Source organism: Thermomyces lanuginosus, assembly GCF_041956635.1.
Source record: "Thermomyces lanuginosus strain ATCC 200065 unplaced genomic scaffold VTN49scaffold_40, whole genome shotgun sequence".
In the NCBI taxonomy this organism is placed as follows: Eukaryota; Fungi; Ascomycota; class Eurotiomycetes; order Eurotiales; family Trichocomaceae; genus Thermomyces; species Thermomyces lanuginosus.
Genome location: NW_027192374.1, coordinates 613,142 through 629,922, shown reverse-complemented (window position 1 = coordinate 629,922; position 16,781 = coordinate 613,142). Strand labels below are relative to the sequence as shown.

The window sequence follows — 16,781 nt, the reverse complement described above, 5'->3', positions numbered from 1 at the left end:
ATGGTGTTGCGTTGTTTCAGGCCCTTCGCCCCTCCGTGCGATATTCGCTTCTTCACCTCCAGCTCACCGCGCCAGCGCCCGCAAGCAAAGCATCCTCCTCAGAGACCGAGCCTCCTTGTCTCTTGAAGGATTTTGCTTTGATTTCCCACCGCTGCTGGGCCAAATAAAATCCGCATCGTCGGTTCCGTGTCCCCCCCTTGGATTTTTGGGTCGCGTGTTCTCCACGGGCTGACGACAGCAACCGCACTGCGTCCAGGGACCAGAACGTAAATTCAAAATAAACAAATCGATACCTCATGTCGGTATCCTCTGTTCAGTCCGGCATACATCGCCGGCTAAACAGCGTCCAAAGTGACGCTCGACATTCCCGCAGCCTCTCGCTCCATCGCCGACGGCTACACAATCCCAACGATGCGTACACCTACGCTCTCCGCGTCGCCTATTTGTCGTATCTTCTGCAGCCACGAGCGCGGCGCGCGCAGACCGTGCCGCAGACTCATGTTCGTCGCTCGTCGAGTTCATTACAGGATCTAATTGCGGATTTCCGGCTGGGACGGGATTCCAAGAGCACGCGGCTTCCGCATGGGTTCGTGTCGGAGCTGGAGAGTCGGCTGACGGGGGTGCTGGTGGGCAAGGAGAAGAGAAAGGAGTACCAGGATCCGTTGGTGGTTAGGACCTTTGCCGTGTTCTTGAATGCGCTCAAGGAGGAGACGTTTAAGAAGCGTATGGAGAAAGACCGGCGCGTTGAGGATCTGGTACTGATCTTCTTCTCCAACGCGACCAAGGAGCTTTCACGAGGCAAGGCCCCCAACGATGACAGCTGGAGCCTCATGGTGGATCGCCATGTCGCGCTCTTCGTGCGCCTGATCTCGCTCATCCTGAAGGACCATGACTGGGCAAAGGAGAAGCCCGAGTTGACCAGCAAACTGGCTGTGCTGGAGAGCAAGCTCCTGGCCCATGACCAGGACTTGGCCGCCGACGGATCGCAGACCACCCACGAGACATTGGCTCCGCTGTCCTACGATGTGAAGGACATGCCGATGGTGCAAACCGTGGCCCGCATCTTCGGTATCAGCACCTTCCAGGCGCAGGACGACATCAACCGGAACAAATCGACCTGGACGACCCAGGCGGCGTTGCAGGACCTGAAGAACTATCAGGCGCACCTGACGCTCAACACGGGGCGGACGCTCTCCCGAGACGACTTTCCGGATGATGAATCCTACGAGGCCTGGAAGAAAGGCGAAGGGCCGGAGCTCTCGCAAATGATGCTCACGATTATGCAGTCCAATCCAGATCTGGCCAAGAGTACGCCGGGTTCGCTGCCGCAGTTTCAAGACCCTACGCGGTCGCATCGCGCCTCGTACATGCCCGACACTCCCGTGGACATCAGCTCTTTGTCTCTGGGAGAAGGGGGTGATCCAGGGGAAAACATCTACACGTTCATTCCACCGGATCCGCGCTCCTATTACCGCGCCGTGCTTGCACGTGCTCTGACCTATGACCTGCAGGATCAGAACACCGGGGATACGACACCAGAAGCGCTGTCGACGATGCTACTCTCCAAGCAGTCCACGGAGCTACTCAACGAGCTTTGCCAGCGATGGCGTATTCCAGCCTCGTCGCGGGTCGTGCTCTTTCTCGACGTCGTGCGGGAGAAGTTCATGGACCAGGAAATCAACGTCAACACCGTCGACTCGGCCTTTACGTACATCAAGGAAACGCCCTTGCCGGAAGGGAAGAAGCGGTCGAGCGTCGTGATGTCGACTGTTGCGTATGACCGGACGCGGTGGCTTCTGGCGGATGCCCAGTTGATGAAGGAGGCGCTTTCCTCGCTGCACGATGCACTGCTGCGGGAGCTGTATGATGTGATGATGCACTGTTACGACCCAAAGCCTCATCCTATCGGCCAAGTCATGTACGTCTTGGACCATCATATTCGACTCGACCCGTACTACGTGGAGAACACGGATGTGTACGACCAATTCATATCGTCGGTCCATGATGGCCTGACGGGCAAGGCAAAGGAGGCATATCAGCAGCTGCTTCAGCAAGAGATTCCTCCCCAGCAGGATCAGTGGGAGTTGTTCCATGTTACGCAGCTCGGTGAAGCGATCATGAAGCTGGGCCAGAAGATCAAGAAACGCTACAGGAACAACCCGGAGATTATGGGGTGAGTGTGACCGAAGCAGGCAATCTCCTCTGACGGACTTGCTAACTTCGATTGCAGGGTGAGTCCGCTGGACATTCTCCTTCATACTGTTCTCCCGATGTTTGCAGAGGACGCCCACGATATGATCAACAGGATCACACAGACTTCTCGAGAGAGGGGGGAAGAACTTCCAATCGAAGATGGATTCGAGCTGTATAAAACGCTAAAGGGAATTCGGCGTTTGTACGCGGAGGCAATTCAAGAGTAAGACTTTCCATATGTCTCAATGATTGTGTGTTCAGTTCTGACTTTTGCAGCCAACCGTTCCCATTCCATGTCGAAGGGCTTCTCGCCGACTGTGTGTGGCGGTGGCTTCGACTCACGGACAGCAAGATCACCGAATGGGTCGACCATGCCTACAAGCAAGATGCATTCCGTGTGCGCAGTGATGACCCCGAGAACCTGCCACCGGACGATCTGCGGCACAGCGTGTCTGTGATTGATATCTTCCGGTCGTTCAACCAGGTCGTGGAGCAGCTGATCAACCTGGAGTGGGAGGATACCTATCAGCATGCATTGTTTATGACGGCGCTGTCCAAGTCCATCGGCCGTGGCGTGGCGCAATACTGCGAGTTACTGGAGCAAGCCTTTACAAAGGAAATGGACCGTCCCTCGCCGGAGCAGGAAGCGGCTATGAATCAGACGCGGCAGGAGAGGCTGATGCAGATGGCCAAAGATGCTTGGTCGAGCAAGGAGAAAGTTGAGCCGTTTCAATTCTATCCTGAGGTGGGTAACATCCCCATGTATCGCCACGAACGATTGCCTAATAGTCCATCAGTCTCTAGTGAAGCTAAACAATATCGAATACGCTCTCGTCCAGCTTGATCGACTAGAGCGTGAGATCAACGTCGATGGATGTGCGGCGGAGATTGCCAAGCACAACCCGCCGACTGCGCAGCAAGCGCGCAGGGCCACAACATATGTGTTCACGGTCAAGCTGGTCGAAGGCGAGGACCTCAAGGCATGCGACATCAACGGCGCCAGCGATCCATACGTCGTGCTGACGGACGAGTACCAAAAGCGGATCGCAAAGACGCATGTGGTATACAACAACCTGAACCCGCGGTGGGATACGTCGGTGGATATAACGACGCGGAGCGCGTTGAATATTATCGCTACCGTGTGGGACTGGGATGCAGTGGGCGACCATGACTACGTGGGTCGCACGTCGCTCAAGCTCGACCCGGCGCACTTTGGCGACTTTTTGCCGCGGGAGTTTTGGCTTGACCTCGACACGCAGGGCCGGATCCTGCTGCGGGTGAGCATGGAAGGGGAGCGAGATGATATTCAGTTCTACTTTGGCAAAGCATTCCGGACGCTGAAGCGGACGGAGAAGGAGATGACGCGGAGGATTACGGAGAAGGTAAGAATCAGAATCTTTATATGAGAGAAAGGAACAGGGCTGACGATATAGCTCTCTGCGTACATTAACCACTGTCTGTCGCGGCGCACTCTGAAGGCGCTGCAGAACCGTGGACTGACAATCTCCAGCTTCCTGGGTCGCGGCCGTGGCCAGTCGACCAGCGGGATGCCGACGCGGGAGGAGATTGAGAATGCCCTTGAGACGCTGTTTACGTACTTTAACGACAACTTTGCGATTATGAACAAGACGTTGACGTCGGACGCGATGAAAATGGTGATGGCCCGGCTGTGGAAGGAAGTTTTGGTGACGATCGAGGGGCTTTACGTACCGCCGTTGTCGGACAAGCCGTCGAGTCAGCGACCGCTGACGCCGACGGAGGTCGACATTGTATCGCGGTGGCTCGGCCTTCTGCTGAACTTCTTCCACGCGCCGGACGAAGAAACGGGCGAGGCGAACGGCGTGCCGCTCGACATCCTCAAGTCGCCCAAGTATCATGAAATCCAGTCCCTCAATTTCTTCTACTTTGAGCCGACGGAGAATCTGATCCGGACATCCGAGCGGATGGCCTCTGCGACGTTGGCGCGGCAGCAGCAGCAGCAACAGCAACGGAACCGACTGGGTGTGCCGGGCGGTTCTCCGGCCTCTGGCGGTCCAGGTGCAGGCGGTGGCGCAGGTGGTGTCTTTGGCGTGCCCGTCCGTCGCGCCAAGAGCATCATGCTCGTCCGCAACCTGGGCACGATGCGGAAAGCCAAGGAGGAGAAGCGGCGCGAGGCACAGGCCGAGCCCAATGACGACATGATCCTGCGCATCCTCCGCATGCGGCCCGAAGCCGCCGGATACCTCCGTGACCGAAGCCGGCAGAAAGAACGACTGGCAGCCGCCGCCGCAGCCGATGCCATTGTCAAGCAGAGTCTGATGGCTAGCACTGGTGGAAGAATGGCGGGAACCTTACGCTGATCTGATCTTTTTTTTCTTCTTCCCTTCTCTACTAATGACCACGTTTTTGATGATGTTTATTATACCCTGAACTGACTCGCTTTTTGTTTTTGTTTCGGAAACATCCCATGAATATCGTACATGTACATAACACACACAGTACCGTAGCTACCTAGTTCCAAGTTTTATTGCAACGCAACAACCTCCATCTCCACCGGCACCCCCTTGGGCAACTCCTTCACCGCAACACAGCTCCGCGCAGGCTTATGCGTGAAATGCTTCTCATACTCGGCATTCATAGCCGGGAAGTTGGCCATATCCGTCAAAAACACCTAAATATCATCAGTTCCCAATCCATTAACAACCCCTAGGGCAAGAACAAAACATACCGTAACTTTAACAACCTTATCGAGGCTCGTCCCCGCAGCCTCCAGAACAGCTTTCACGTTCTGAATGACGAGGGCGGTTTTCTCGCCAATGCTGCCCTCGGTGAGGATCTGTCCGTCTGCGGTGCAGGGGATTTGGCCGGAGGCGAAGACAAGGCCGTTGGCTTTGATTGCGTGGCTCTGTATTTTCCTCAATTAGCTTTTGAGAGAAAGGGGTAGGGAGGGAAGTGAGGCGTACGTATGGGCCGGCAGCTGTATATATATAGATATAATTGTTAGTAATGTATGGAGAAAGAGAGTTTGAGGGAATGCCTTACGCGGCGCAGCGTCCTTTGCGAAAACGGTTTCGTACGGAGCAGCCATTGTGGTTGAGGTTGAGAAGAAGAATGACGCGTTGCGGGGAAGGGTTCGTGGAGGAGGGGTAGTAGTAGAAGTTTGGTTCCGGAGAGGAATGAGAGAAACCGGTCGGGGAAGGAGACGAAAGGGCGTGGAAGGAATTGAGGGAATGAGACTCGTGCTTCTCCGTAGAATCATTGCAGAGGTGGGAGGTTCGTGGTTGTTACTTATATAACAGATCCGGCGGACGGAGTAGAAGTGGATCGAGGCGATGTTAGCGGGCGGAGTCGGAGCGGTTTCCCGCGGGTTCTGACGTGAAGAGTCTACGGTGTTGGATTTTTGAGCGAACAAAATTGGTCTGGTGGATTCTACAATGGTTTCATTGCTACTGTAAGAGTATTCTAAGTCTTACTAAGGTTCAATTGCTGCAGCATTGCCATGGCATCCTGCGCGGAATACCCAAAGAACACCGGCCCATTAAACACCATCGTGGGCTGGTCCGTGTCTTTGGCCCGCTGCTCGGGCTGCTGTTCTGGCCGCTGTTTTGGATTTTGCTCGGCCGCCGGCTCGTCCTTGGCGGACTCCTTCATCGGACCCTTGACTGGCTCCGGGCTCTCCGGACGTCCCCGAGTTGGCGGGATCGGAATGCCCCATGGCCGGCTGGGCGACTCGCCCACCCGCACATCCCGCAGCGGCCGCTCGAAATGTCCAACGCGCTCATTCGCTTCTTCTTCGGGACGACTCGGCGGCTCCGCGCCGAGTGACTTGTCCTGGACATCCTTGGCCCATTCCTCAACCCGTTGCGTTGACGCCACTTGCCCGTTGGCGGGTTCGTGATCGAGAAACGGCTTATGTTTCTGTCCAAGGCCGCGAATCATATTGACCAAATCACCGTACTTGGCGTCCATCTCCCGCATGCTCGCGTCCGTCCGGTACCGCCTCACGCAGATCTCGTGGCTGCGGGGAATCTCGTGCTTGTGGTTTTCAACAAACTGCGCGATTTCCTCCGGCGAGTGCTGGTCCATGTACCGGATCGGGCAGCGTGCGACAGCAGAGGACCGCGCCGAACGGCCCACACTTGATCCTTTGTCCTGACTCAACTCTGCCTGGATTGGATCGTAGGCGCATGTGTTGCTATTATTTTGCTGTGCATTCTGTCCATCCTGGGCGCCGTTCACCTGGTTGCCCGCTTGTTTCGCAAACGGACACCGCAGGCTGCCACGGCGGACGCCGTTGGTGGTAAAGTCCACCTCCGTTGTTGACCGTGCATTGGCTGCCACCAAGCACGGGTTGTTCGAAGTCTCCTTATTGCGATTCTCGGAGATCGCGCGGGAGCACTGTACTCCCTCTGACACGAGACTCAACAACCTGTCCGGCACCACGCCAGACTGACGGAGATTGTGGACAACATCATCCGGTTGCAAGGAAGGATCTAACTTGGGTCTCTCCCAGTCCGCAAGACGCAGCTTCTCAGCCACGTCATCTGTGGCGGATTTGTCATCTCCGCTCACACGGGCCGCTAATTTCAAATACTGCTCTCGTCAGCCTTGCACAACACGATCGAAACCGAAACAGAGCACAAGAACAAACTAAACAATCAGCTAATACATGCATAGCTGTCATTGCGGCCGAAGCGGCTCCGATCTAGAGCTAAAATTTGCTCATCATGCAAATCCGAAGAAGTATTGGGGAAAAAAAAAAACATTTGAACCTACCTCATCATGGGCATATTCTACCCTCCGTCGTAGATCTCGTTCCCGCAGGCAGAGTTGATGCGCCGTTAACAACAGCGCATCAAACGCCCGCGCCAGCGTCTGGAGCTGTTGTTCTTGCTGGCTGGGGGTTTCAGCCTCGCCAGCAGGCGACATGATGCATCATGGCCGACCTGCCCATGGATACGAGGTCGACTGTGGACATGGCAAGTCGGACGGGAAAAGAAGCTGAGAGAAGAGGATGAATAAGCGAAGGAAATCCTCCCGTAGTGGCCTGATGCCTAATCTGTGCGTGGCATTAAGCCACACGATCTTGGCATGGTCACGTGATTTACGTTGGTTGACAACGTTCGGCGGTTTATTTGTTCGACGAGTCGAGATCATTATGGTATTATATAATGGATGGATGTATGTACATTGAGCAACTCTATCGGGAATCATGACAGGTATTAGGTCGTAACAAGAGCGACATCGAACCGATCAGTCGTCAAGATGAATCATTTTTGTTGCAACGGTGAATGCAAAAAGGTTCGTGCGATAATAAAAAGAAAAAAAAGGCGCGACTGTCGCCATTCAGAATTTAAATGCGACGCGACCGAGTCTAGGCCTTGCCCTCCTGGCCGTGGAACAGGGTAAATACAGGCGCAGGCAGCTTCTCCCGGCCTTTGAGAAAATCCAACTCGAGGATGAACACGTAACCCAGAAGTGTGGCCCCAAGCTTTTTAACCAGCGATCCTGCCGCGGCGGCCGAGCCTCCTGTGGACACGTCAGTCAATCTGACACAACGGAAGTAACCTAACGAATTTGAATGAGGGGGAAGGAGGGGGAAAATTACCTGTTGCAATGATGTCGTCCACAATCACCACTTTTTGGCCCGGTTTCAGGGCATCCGCCTGCATCTGGAAGTAATCCTCGCCGTATTCCTTCTTGTACGTCTCGGTCTCGCAGGGGCCGGGCAATTTGCCCTTCTTCCGTACGGGCACGAAACTAGCACCGAGGCGCAAGGCCAGGCTGGGTCCGAATAGAAACCCGCGAGCCTCCAGCCCGACAATAACGTCGGGTTTCTCGCCGTAGGTTTCGAGGATGTGCAGCTCGAGCGACCGGATCAGAGCCTCGTGCAGAGTTGGGTCGGCAAAAATGGGCATAATATCTTCAAAGAGAACGCCTGGAGAGGGGAAGTCGGGGAATTGACGCAACGCCGCCCGCAGTCTTATCTTAAGACTGGCGAGTTCGGTGGTGCGGGCGGGATGGGCGGCGGGCTGTCCGGAGACTTCGGCGGTTCCGGTGGCATCTTGGGCTGCTTGGGACATGCTGCGGGGGGGACGGCATGCGAGGGGGAAAGAAGAGGGAAAAGGTTCGAAGAAGCGGGATGGTTGAGGGCTTTATAATAGGGAAGAGAATGGAGGGGAAAAAAGCGAAAAATTAACCTTAGAAAAAAAAAAAATAAAAAAATTTAGCACAGGACAAGTCAGCCCGCGGTGATCTGATCCGAATGTCACGAATTAAGTCGAGTGTATGTCATTGAGTTGGATCAGCACTCTCTTGTCAGATTCTGGACTTTTTTCTATTTATTTCACGTTGTATCATTCAATTCAATTGTTCCATTTGTTCCATTGTTCCGTCCAAGCATCGTCCATCTCGGTCCGTCAAGCCGCGTCTCGAACGCAACGCTCAAGCCCATGGGTGAATCTCACCACCGAACCGAATTCATTTTGACCGTCTCCCGAGGTCGATAAGTTCCCCTACACCGTAAAGTTATCAAGCCCTCGTAAGCTTGCAGCCTCTAGTATCCACTTGGACTCGGACAGCGAACAAAATCCAATAGGCCAACGAACCAGGGCAACGGGCGCTAAGTAGATTACATGGCCTTGACTGCTTTGAGTCTGGGGCCCATATATGGGCCAGGCCCCAGTCAGCCATCAAGTAAGTTAGCAAAATTCCCGGCAGTTATTGCAACATGTATGTCTCCGTACTTAGCCGGTGTGGAATTGTCATCGTGTCCTATCAGTTTGGCCGTTTTCTGGTCGACTATCAAGGAAGAGAGCTAATATCAATCAATCACACCCTCAAATTCCGCCCCCTTCCACTCATATTATTTATCCCTCGCACTTGAGTTCAGTGCACTGTCCGCAAGTGAGTCGACTTGGTTGCTCATGTTTCTCGCACGGAACCCCAACCTCTACCGTCGGCCTGTCTAGACTCTTTGCAGGGTTCTCCATTAACAATATCCCCCCGTCATTTATAATCGCCGAACACAGGACCGTGTTTTTTGACGGGTGAATCATTAGGCCATTCGGAGGGGTGGAATGGTGGAGTCACCGTAGACAATTCTCATATCGGTAGAACTGTTGGCCATGATGGACAAAGGATGATTCATCGCCTATCAAACAGCACACACGCACTGATCGTCGGCCCGCTATCGTCCCACCGGCGCCGCCATGAACCAGAGATACAGACTGTGTCTATTCGCCCTTGTTTCAGAAGGGAAATGCCGAAGCGGTCGATGGCCGGTCCAAGCCTCATGGGCGTCGTTAGGAACCATAGACCACCTTGGTGGCTGTTTTACGATCGTTTGTGTGGCTCTGTTGAGATATCGGGAAGATAGAGTTCCGAGTCAAATTCGATTTGATTATGTACAATATCAGAAGAAATCTCTCATTGAGGTACAACACTTCCACTGCATAGTGTTATAATCATGGAAGGTTGCAACAGTAAATTCAGCAGTATTTATTGTCAATCACAAGCATGGAACCCCTCGCTTCGCTCGGGGATATCAAATAGCGAGTCAGAAAAAAAAAAAAAATTGCTCGTAGATCGCAATCACCGACAGGAACCATGGGATGGCCCGCTACTGGCGCTGTTGGTGTTCTCACACGAGGGATAGAAAAACGCCGCCACCGCAATGATCACGTAGGCCGCGATAAGCAGCGCCCCCTCGAGGTAATTACTGCGTCCGTCCAACATGAGGTAGTTCACGATAAAGGCGGACGCAAACAGCGAGATCGTCTCGAAGAGGCTAAAGTAGAGCGACATTTCCGTGTTCAAAATCCACCCCAGAAGCACAATCACCGGCGTCACAAACAACGCAATCTGAATACTGCTACCAAGCGCCACGCCAATGGCAAGATCCATTTTGTTCTTTCCCGCAAACAAGACGGCGGTGAAATGCTCGGCCGCATTGCCGACGATCGGCAGGATGATAAGCCCAATAAACGCCTCGCTCACCCCGGTGTTGTTTACCATGTAGTCGATGGAGTCCACAAGGAACTCTGCGCACGCCGCAACCAATCCGGTCGAAATCAGCAGCAAAATCACCGCAGACAAGCGAGACAGCTTGGGCTTGCCACCGGTCACTTCGTCATCTTTCAAATCGACGTGGCCCCTAGACGGCACCAGGTGAGGCAGCGGCTGAATCGGGATGGCTGCAATGGGCCGGACAGCGGTTCTGTTGAGGCCCTCTGGCAAAGACCTTGCGCGACGAAGATTGGACCGTTCCTGTCCAGAAGGACGAAGTTCTGGCGTGCCAGGCTGCGTCGCCAGCCTATTCGACGTCAAAACTCGAGGCAGGTTCGCCCGGTAAGAAAGGCTGCGGAGATTGAACGCCCGCCTTTCCTGGCCGCCGGGCGCCGGTGAAGGCTCAGGCACGGCCTCGATGGAAAATCTGCCCGGAAGCTTACTCTCATCTTGAGCAGGTTCGTCTCCACTCTCTGCGTTTCTCTTATGGCTCTTCGAGCGACGGAGAGACTTTCGCTTCGACTTCTTGGTAGAACCCTCATTTGCATTGAATTGACCAACCTCGAAGTCACGGGAGGTGATGTCGGACGGGAGATCGGAGGACGACGGAGCCGGCCGGCCCACGCTGGATGGCCGTCGTTGAGCGTCCCTCTCCCGGTCGCGGGGAACGCTGGAGGTGTTCACTGACTGCGTATCGATTGCATACGAACCCGTCGACGTAGTCCGATCGACCGGGACCAACGAGGGTACCGAACTCGTCTCCTTGGAGGCAGCGCTGGACTTGCGTCTCTTCTTTTGCAGCGCCCGCCGGAGGCGCTTGGCAGTGGTGCTGGAACCAGATGTGGAGTCGCTCTCATCGCTGGAGCTCTCGGAACTCGAGCTTGAGTTCAGGATATCGGCCAACACGCCCGGATGGGACTCCTCATCGATAATGTGTTGTGGCGTGCTCTCGTAGATATAGGCATGCGACTTGAGCTGGAAAAGTAGATACAAAATATAAACCACGAGTAGGATGATGCTGGTACCCCGGCTCACTTTGATCACCGCGGCATCCGCAATTTCAATCGAGCGGAAAGAGGCGTGGAACGCCGTCGGGAGCAGCAGACTGATCACGCTCAGACTCAAGAGACAGGCGCTCATTTGCGTGATGGCGGAGTTGTAGAGCTGCTCGCGGAAGCGCAAGCCACCAAACAAGAAGCACATTCCCAGGATCAACAGAAGATTGGCGAGTATGGATCCCAGCAGAGACGCCTGCACGATGGAGATTTCATTGGCAACGAGTGCAATGATAAAGATAATCAGCTCGACCGCGTTGCCAAAGGTCACGTTCAATAGGGCACCGATGGTGTCCCCCATGTTGGCGGCCACGCACTCGGTGGCATAGCCCAGCATCCATGCCAGCGGGATGATGGCCAGAGCATTTACCACAAAGATCACTGTGGGGGAGATGGAACTATGCTCTCCCTCGCTCCGGTGGAGCGCTCCGAGCGCAATTCCCACGGGAACAAAGACAAGGAGCACATTAATCCAACTGGACATAATAATGCCCTTGATGGTCTTGCAGATCTTGCGTGGTATGGATGGTTCATCTTCTTCTACGGTGGAAACCTCCTTTCGGTCCAACGAATCCATCGAGATGGATCCCGCAACAGGTCTGGCTGTTGCGGCATCCTTGTCGAGAGGCCCGGACGCCTCCGTCTTGTCTGGCGGCGCGTGACGGACCTCCGTGGCTGATTGGCTGCTGTCGGAGCCATTGCTAGCATGACTGGGGGCCTGCTTCTCTGAAGCGGCAGAATTTACGACGGGAAGAAGGGCTGGTTCACGTCGATTGCTACCACGATGAGCAAGATTGGATGCATAAGCTTTCGTTCGATCCCACAAGCCGACATGTATAGGGGGTTCGTCGGGCGATTCGCTCATCGAGAAGAGTCCGGAGTGTCGACCGAGTGAGTGGGATCACCAGGAAAGATGAATGCGAGGGAGTTAAAAAAAAAAAGAAGCCAAAGGCCTTTGGGCTTGGACACTGGGGGGAGCGAAGAGGGAGAGTTATTTAAGGAACAGAGAGCCCCGACTGATGACGACTGAGCTTTAGGCTTCTCTATTCCTCGACTCAGAACTGGATCCATCATGGCTCCATCCATGGGCGGATGTGGCAACCCGCCGATGTTGAGGTGGGCTCCCCCGTCCCAACAGGCCCTGCCAAGTCAAGATCTGATTGGTCGTCACATCTGGCATTCCAGAATCTTGGATGTCGACTGAACCAATGAGAATGAAGTTTGGTCCACTCCAGTCATGTGACTCGTTCATTCCATATTCAGCTCATGGGTGGAATGGGCTGGAATTTCGACATTCTGTGATCCTTTGGTCGAGACGATATGGGCTTTTCCTGACGACTGGATGAGTATTGATGAGGAATGGGAGTCGTATGCTGGAATAATGGAATCTTAGATTCAAAATTGAGACGACTTCGGTGTAATTTACCTCGAGTGCTAGAGGAATCCCGAAAGCCGAAGGTGGGAACCGACGCCGAGGGTTCGGAGACGGGAGCAACGGATCCGGCGGCACTCTTAGCTCGAAGAGCTGATCTGCAATGAGAAATGCGGAGCTCGATCTGAATGTTGCATATAGGGTGCTCGTACGGAGTACTCTTTCGAGAGATGAGACGCCTGGAGGAGCCACAATGGCGAAAGGGAATGCACTCGTGGGTTCGAGTTGTCATGGGTACGTGGGGTTGACACGGGTTTCTCTCAGCAACCTCTCAGCCAAACACCTGCTCGACAGTGTACTCGGTGTTAGTACGGTCTGATAGACAGTTTGCAATCCTGCCGCGGAGGGATGAGCTTCTGGTTGCGTTCGTGGGATAAGATGGTTCCTGGAAATGATGCGGACCAGATGGGATTGGTCAACTGCACGACTAAGAGTCGGCCAGCGCAGCCGCAGAGCAAAAGATGCCCCGCGGCTCTGCACGGTTTTGGAGCTCTCACTGAATCCTGGGATACTATTGATTGAGAACGATACTATTTAATCCATATCAGTCATCAGATAGACAAGATGACATGTACCGGCGGATGCTGGACATCCAAGAGAAGATACCAGGGCTTGAACATTCGGACACTGTCGAAACTATCACCAACACTGGGTTGATTCTTATAGATCAGGGAACGTACGAAGAGGCAGAGACAATGCTTCAGAAGGCTCTGGAAATCCAGGAGAAAATGCCATGCCCTGAACATTCATCGTCATGCATCCTCGACATCGTCGACAGCCTTGGTTCATCCTTCCTAAAGCATGGCGAATATAAAGAGGCCGAGACAATGCATCAGCGGGCACTACAGATCCGAGAGGAAGAACTGGGCTCTGAGCATCCCGACACCCTCATCAGCCTCGATGGCCTTGCCTCCGTGTTCGCCTGTCTGGGAAAGTATGATGAGGCTGAGGCAGCGTATCGGTGGGCTTTTGGGACCCGGAAGAGGGTGCTCGGACCTTAGCATTCACACACCCTCGCCAGCGCCCAAAATCATGACTTAGTCCGTCTGCAGCGGCAGGGCCGACAAGTCTAGCGAAGACCGAGTGGCGAATTTGCGGGTGCTTAAGATTCGAGTAGAGGTATGTGGGCTCAAGCTCTCCACATCAAAACCTTGGCTTACTCCTGATAGACAGAAATGTACATATAGAGAGGAACTTGTTTAAAACCAATTGAAAGAAGACGCCAGTGAGCACGAGGATATCTAGACCTACTGCTAGCGGAATAGATACCCGCAGCATAGCTCACAGGAAAATTGAACATAGTCAAAGACAAAACCATCGGAACGGCTGTTCAGCACTGAAAACAAATATACAATGCTCTCTCCGTAAGGACAGCTCTGCCTATGACATCCGCTGAAGAAACTTGTTCTGCAACAGAACGATCTCAGGATTGTTGGTTGAGGGTTTTACTACACCCCAATCGCAACACTCGACAAGGCCCATCATGGCTGCGGTAGCCTTGTGGTGATCCATCCACATAAATCTATGACTGGTCGCATAAAAGGAGCACCTGTAAACATGGAGCACCTACGGAGTACTCTGATAGCAATCATGCCTGTGAAATCCGATACCCCAAAGTCCCTCAAACCAGTTGCTGTTTAGGGAATGTATGGTTATGATGTACCTAACTATCGATTGCATGGTTTCTCATGCTAATAAAGCCTCTCTAGAGGTATGTCACTGCTATCGGCCTGAAAATGAAGCGGCCCGAGTACTGACTTTCGCCAGTTGTTGCTGGCACGATGAACCACGGAATGAACTGGTGGGTGTTCCTGGCCATGGCTTACCATAGAAGGCTAAGCTTAACGCTAACCATATGTGCTTTAGCTGGTTCTATTTAGGACTGAAGAACCGTATGACTTACATAATCAATCACCCCAATTTGCGGAGCCAAGACTGCCAAGCAAACTAAGCTCATTCAACAAAAATGGGATCAATACACGACTCAATGGAGTCTTCTGAGACTGAGACGGCGTCGGCTAGCCTGGCAGTCGAAAGCCACGTCCAGCCTCCCAGAACAATACCTCTTTTTCCCTCTCAGATTAGGTTTGAGTGATCGAACTCGTGATTGTCCATGATCAGTTTGGGTGCTTCGGTATGCGATGAAAGGATCAGTATCTACGATCTCGGGTTTAGGTACCAGGAACATGTTGGTCGATCTTCTGATCTGAAGAACATCCGTCCTGGACTCGATCCAGCCCCGCATATACGGAGTCCTGCACGTCTTTCCCAGAGTCACCAGCCATGGATACACAGCAGCAGCCTCCTCGCCGGCAACGGCGCTTCTCTTTTAGTCGGCGGCCTCTCAAGTCGGAACCGGCTGCAGCTTCGGACGCACCACCTCAATCTTCCTCAGCGCCGGCCGTATCTTCCCAACCGGCTTCAAAAGGTACCCGCTTTTATGCCCATGTCAAGATACACAATATCCCAGCATCAGGCAGTGATTCGAATTCGCTGCCGAGCCAGCGTCCGCCATCTCGGGCTAACACAGCCCCTGCAGGCGTTTCAGACCCGCCCCGGCGTCGTTTGACAAAGAAGAAGAGATTACCGGACAAGGATCCTCAACCATCTCGTCGTCGCTTTTCGATTGATTCTTCCGTGTTGTCGCAGGATGGCAGCAAGGTACCCTTCCTGTCCAACGTGGCTGCTCGCTTCCGTGGCAGGCGTGGGAGTGTGGACAGCGCAACGGATCGCTGGTTTGGCGGAAATACGGGTGCCAGTGGTGGAGAGAATCTTAGTCGCACGACCAGCCATGAAATCAAAGCCGGGGTCCCAAAATCTATCAATTCAATCGATGTTCGCCGTTATACTTTTGATTCGAGAACAATTCTGAAGGGCTCGTCCAAGGTGCCAACTCCGCCACAAGCAACATTGTCTAACTCGCAAACTTCCCTGTCTCTTGGGACGACTGCCATCAATAAGACCTCTGGAGCCAATCAGTTGCATTTGAAGGCGAACGAGGGGTCGGTGACAACTTTACCTCGTGCCAAGGAGGAATCAGACCAGCCAACCGGGTCTTTTTCAAAGCTGCCAAGCGGCACCACAGCGGAGGCGAACACTCGAGAGAGAGCTCCTAGACATGTCACTGCAAGTAGCGGATTGAGAGATGCCTACAATTCCTCCCGTGCGCCAGAACCAGGCAAGAAACAAGCCGGTTCGTCTGCGGCGGGCAACTCGGAAATGAACGGTTCGCAGAGCAAGCAGCAGTCGTCGGCTACGTCAGTGTACTTTACCCCGGATAATGGATCCATTTCGTCGTCGCGCTCCTCATTGCAGAAGACCCCGGAAATGTCGTCTGCCGGTGCGTCACGGCCAGTCAACGGTTTGCACGCTCAGATGGTCGACCGATCCTCCCAGACCGACGTGAACGCTGACAGCTCGGCGAGCCCCAAGTCGTCGGCTGTCAGAGACTCTGCCAAGCGCGGTACTGGACGCCCGACGTCACCCAAATCCCGCAAGCCAGAAGAGAGAGCCTCGGGTCAATCGCGCTCGCGCGGTTCGAAACCCAAATACCTGACTAAGATTTTCGTGATCTGCTGCAGCTGCAAGTCCTGGCATGATCTTCCCTCCGATGTTTATGCGCGCATGGTGATTCCCGACACTCTCGTGGAACGCAAGTTGTCCGGATCGCCCACCGCGGCTGGTGTCAATGGATCATCCCGTGACCGCCGACGCCATTCCCTGGTATCTCCGTCCCAGGCCCCAGCGCTGGCGCTGGACAACACAGTCAAGTGCGCATGGTGCTACCACGGGATGTCCAAAACGTGCTGCGAGAGTTGGACGACGCTCGTTCATTTGTTGGAAAAGCATCATTGATTATTTGGTGGATATTGTGCTTGACACTGGCCATGAGTTACGATGTTATGGTTTCTTAGCGATGCTTTTGGTCCATTGGCTGTTATGATATGATTCTGATGCCGTTATGACATTTGTATGACTTATGAAATTATGCTATACTCATGACATACGCCATGCCCTGAAACGAAACGAAGTGAGTGAAAGGGTCCAAAGGCCGCAGGAAAGCGGAATTGGCTGGCTTCAAATGTACTATCACGTGATCCCCCGAGCAGTAGGCG

The 16,781-nt window shown here is 53.9% G+C and overlaps 8 protein-coding genes across 8 annotated transcripts; 4 read left to right on the top strand and 4 right to left on the bottom strand.

The window, feature by feature from the left end:
• Positions 1 to 296: 296 nt before the first annotated feature.
• Positions 297 to 4,532, top strand: VTN49DRAFT_6207 (uncharacterized protein; the record flags this gene model as incomplete). Its single annotated transcript, XM_069414350.1, has 5 exons — positions 297 to 2,173; positions 2,231 to 2,416; positions 2,470 to 2,938; positions 2,991 to 3,575; positions 3,627 to 4,532. 5 exons carry the CDS (start codon positions 297 to 299, stop codon positions 4,530 to 4,532), a joined length of 4,023 nt encoding a protein of 1,340 aa, XP_069265605.1.
• A 164-nt stretch (positions 4,533 to 4,696) lies between these two features.
• VTN49DRAFT_6206 (uncharacterized protein) lies at positions 4,697 to 5,431 on the bottom strand (the record flags this gene model as incomplete). The annotated part of the gene is made up of 4 exons (XM_069414349.1): positions 4,697 to 4,843; positions 4,901 to 5,077; positions 5,136 to 5,149; positions 5,215 to 5,431. The coding sequence occupies 4 exons, from the start codon at positions 5,429 to 5,431 to the stop codon at positions 4,697 to 4,699; spliced, it is 555 nt and encodes a 184-aa protein (XP_069265604.1).
• Positions 5,432 to 5,634: 203 nt separating this feature from the next.
• Positions 5,635 to 7,101, bottom strand: VTN49DRAFT_6205 (uncharacterized protein; the record flags this gene model as incomplete). Its single annotated transcript, XM_069414348.1, has 2 exons — positions 5,635 to 6,765; positions 6,949 to 7,101. The coding sequence occupies 2 exons, from the start codon at positions 7,099 to 7,101 to the stop codon at positions 5,635 to 5,637; spliced, it is 1,284 nt and encodes a 427-aa protein (XP_069265603.1).
• Positions 7,102 to 7,186: 85 nt separating this feature from the next.
• VTN49DRAFT_6204 (uncharacterized protein) lies at positions 7,187 to 7,463 on the top strand (the record flags this gene model as incomplete). The annotated part of the gene is made up of 2 exons (XM_069414347.1): positions 7,187 to 7,333; positions 7,392 to 7,463. 2 exons carry the CDS (start codon positions 7,187 to 7,189, stop codon positions 7,461 to 7,463), a joined length of 219 nt encoding a protein of 72 aa, XP_069265602.1.
• An 83-nt stretch (positions 7,464 to 7,546) lies between these two features.
• On the bottom strand, positions 7,547 to 8,255 carry VTN49DRAFT_6203 (uncharacterized protein; the record flags this gene model as incomplete). Its single annotated transcript, XM_069414346.1, has 2 exons — positions 7,547 to 7,701; positions 7,781 to 8,255. The coding sequence occupies 2 exons, from the start codon at positions 8,253 to 8,255 to the stop codon at positions 7,547 to 7,549; spliced, it is 630 nt and encodes a 209-aa protein (XP_069265601.1).
• A 1,510-nt stretch (positions 8,256 to 9,765) lies between these two features.
• On the bottom strand, positions 9,766 to 12,099 carry VTN49DRAFT_6202 (uncharacterized protein; the record flags this gene model as incomplete). Its single annotated transcript, XM_069414345.1, has 1 exon — positions 9,766 to 12,099. The coding sequence occupies one exon, from the start codon at positions 12,097 to 12,099 to the stop codon at positions 9,766 to 9,768; it is 2,334 nt and encodes a 777-aa protein (XP_069265600.1).
• A 1,262-nt stretch (positions 12,100 to 13,361) lies between these two features.
• On the top strand, positions 13,362 to 13,853 carry VTN49DRAFT_6201 (uncharacterized protein; the record flags this gene model as incomplete). Its single annotated transcript, XM_069414344.1, has 3 exons — positions 13,362 to 13,652; positions 13,708 to 13,785; positions 13,836 to 13,853. The coding sequence occupies 3 exons, from the start codon at positions 13,362 to 13,364 to the stop codon at positions 13,851 to 13,853; spliced, it is 387 nt and encodes a 128-aa protein (XP_069265599.1).
• Positions 13,854 to 14,949: 1,096 nt separating this feature from the next.
• On the top strand, positions 14,950 to 16,521 carry VTN49DRAFT_6200 (uncharacterized protein; the record flags this gene model as incomplete). Its single annotated transcript, XM_069414343.1, has 1 exon — positions 14,950 to 16,521. One exon carries the CDS (start codon positions 14,950 to 14,952, stop codon positions 16,519 to 16,521), a length of 1,572 nt encoding a protein of 523 aa, XP_069265598.1.
• Positions 16,522 to 16,781: the final 260 nt, after the last annotated feature.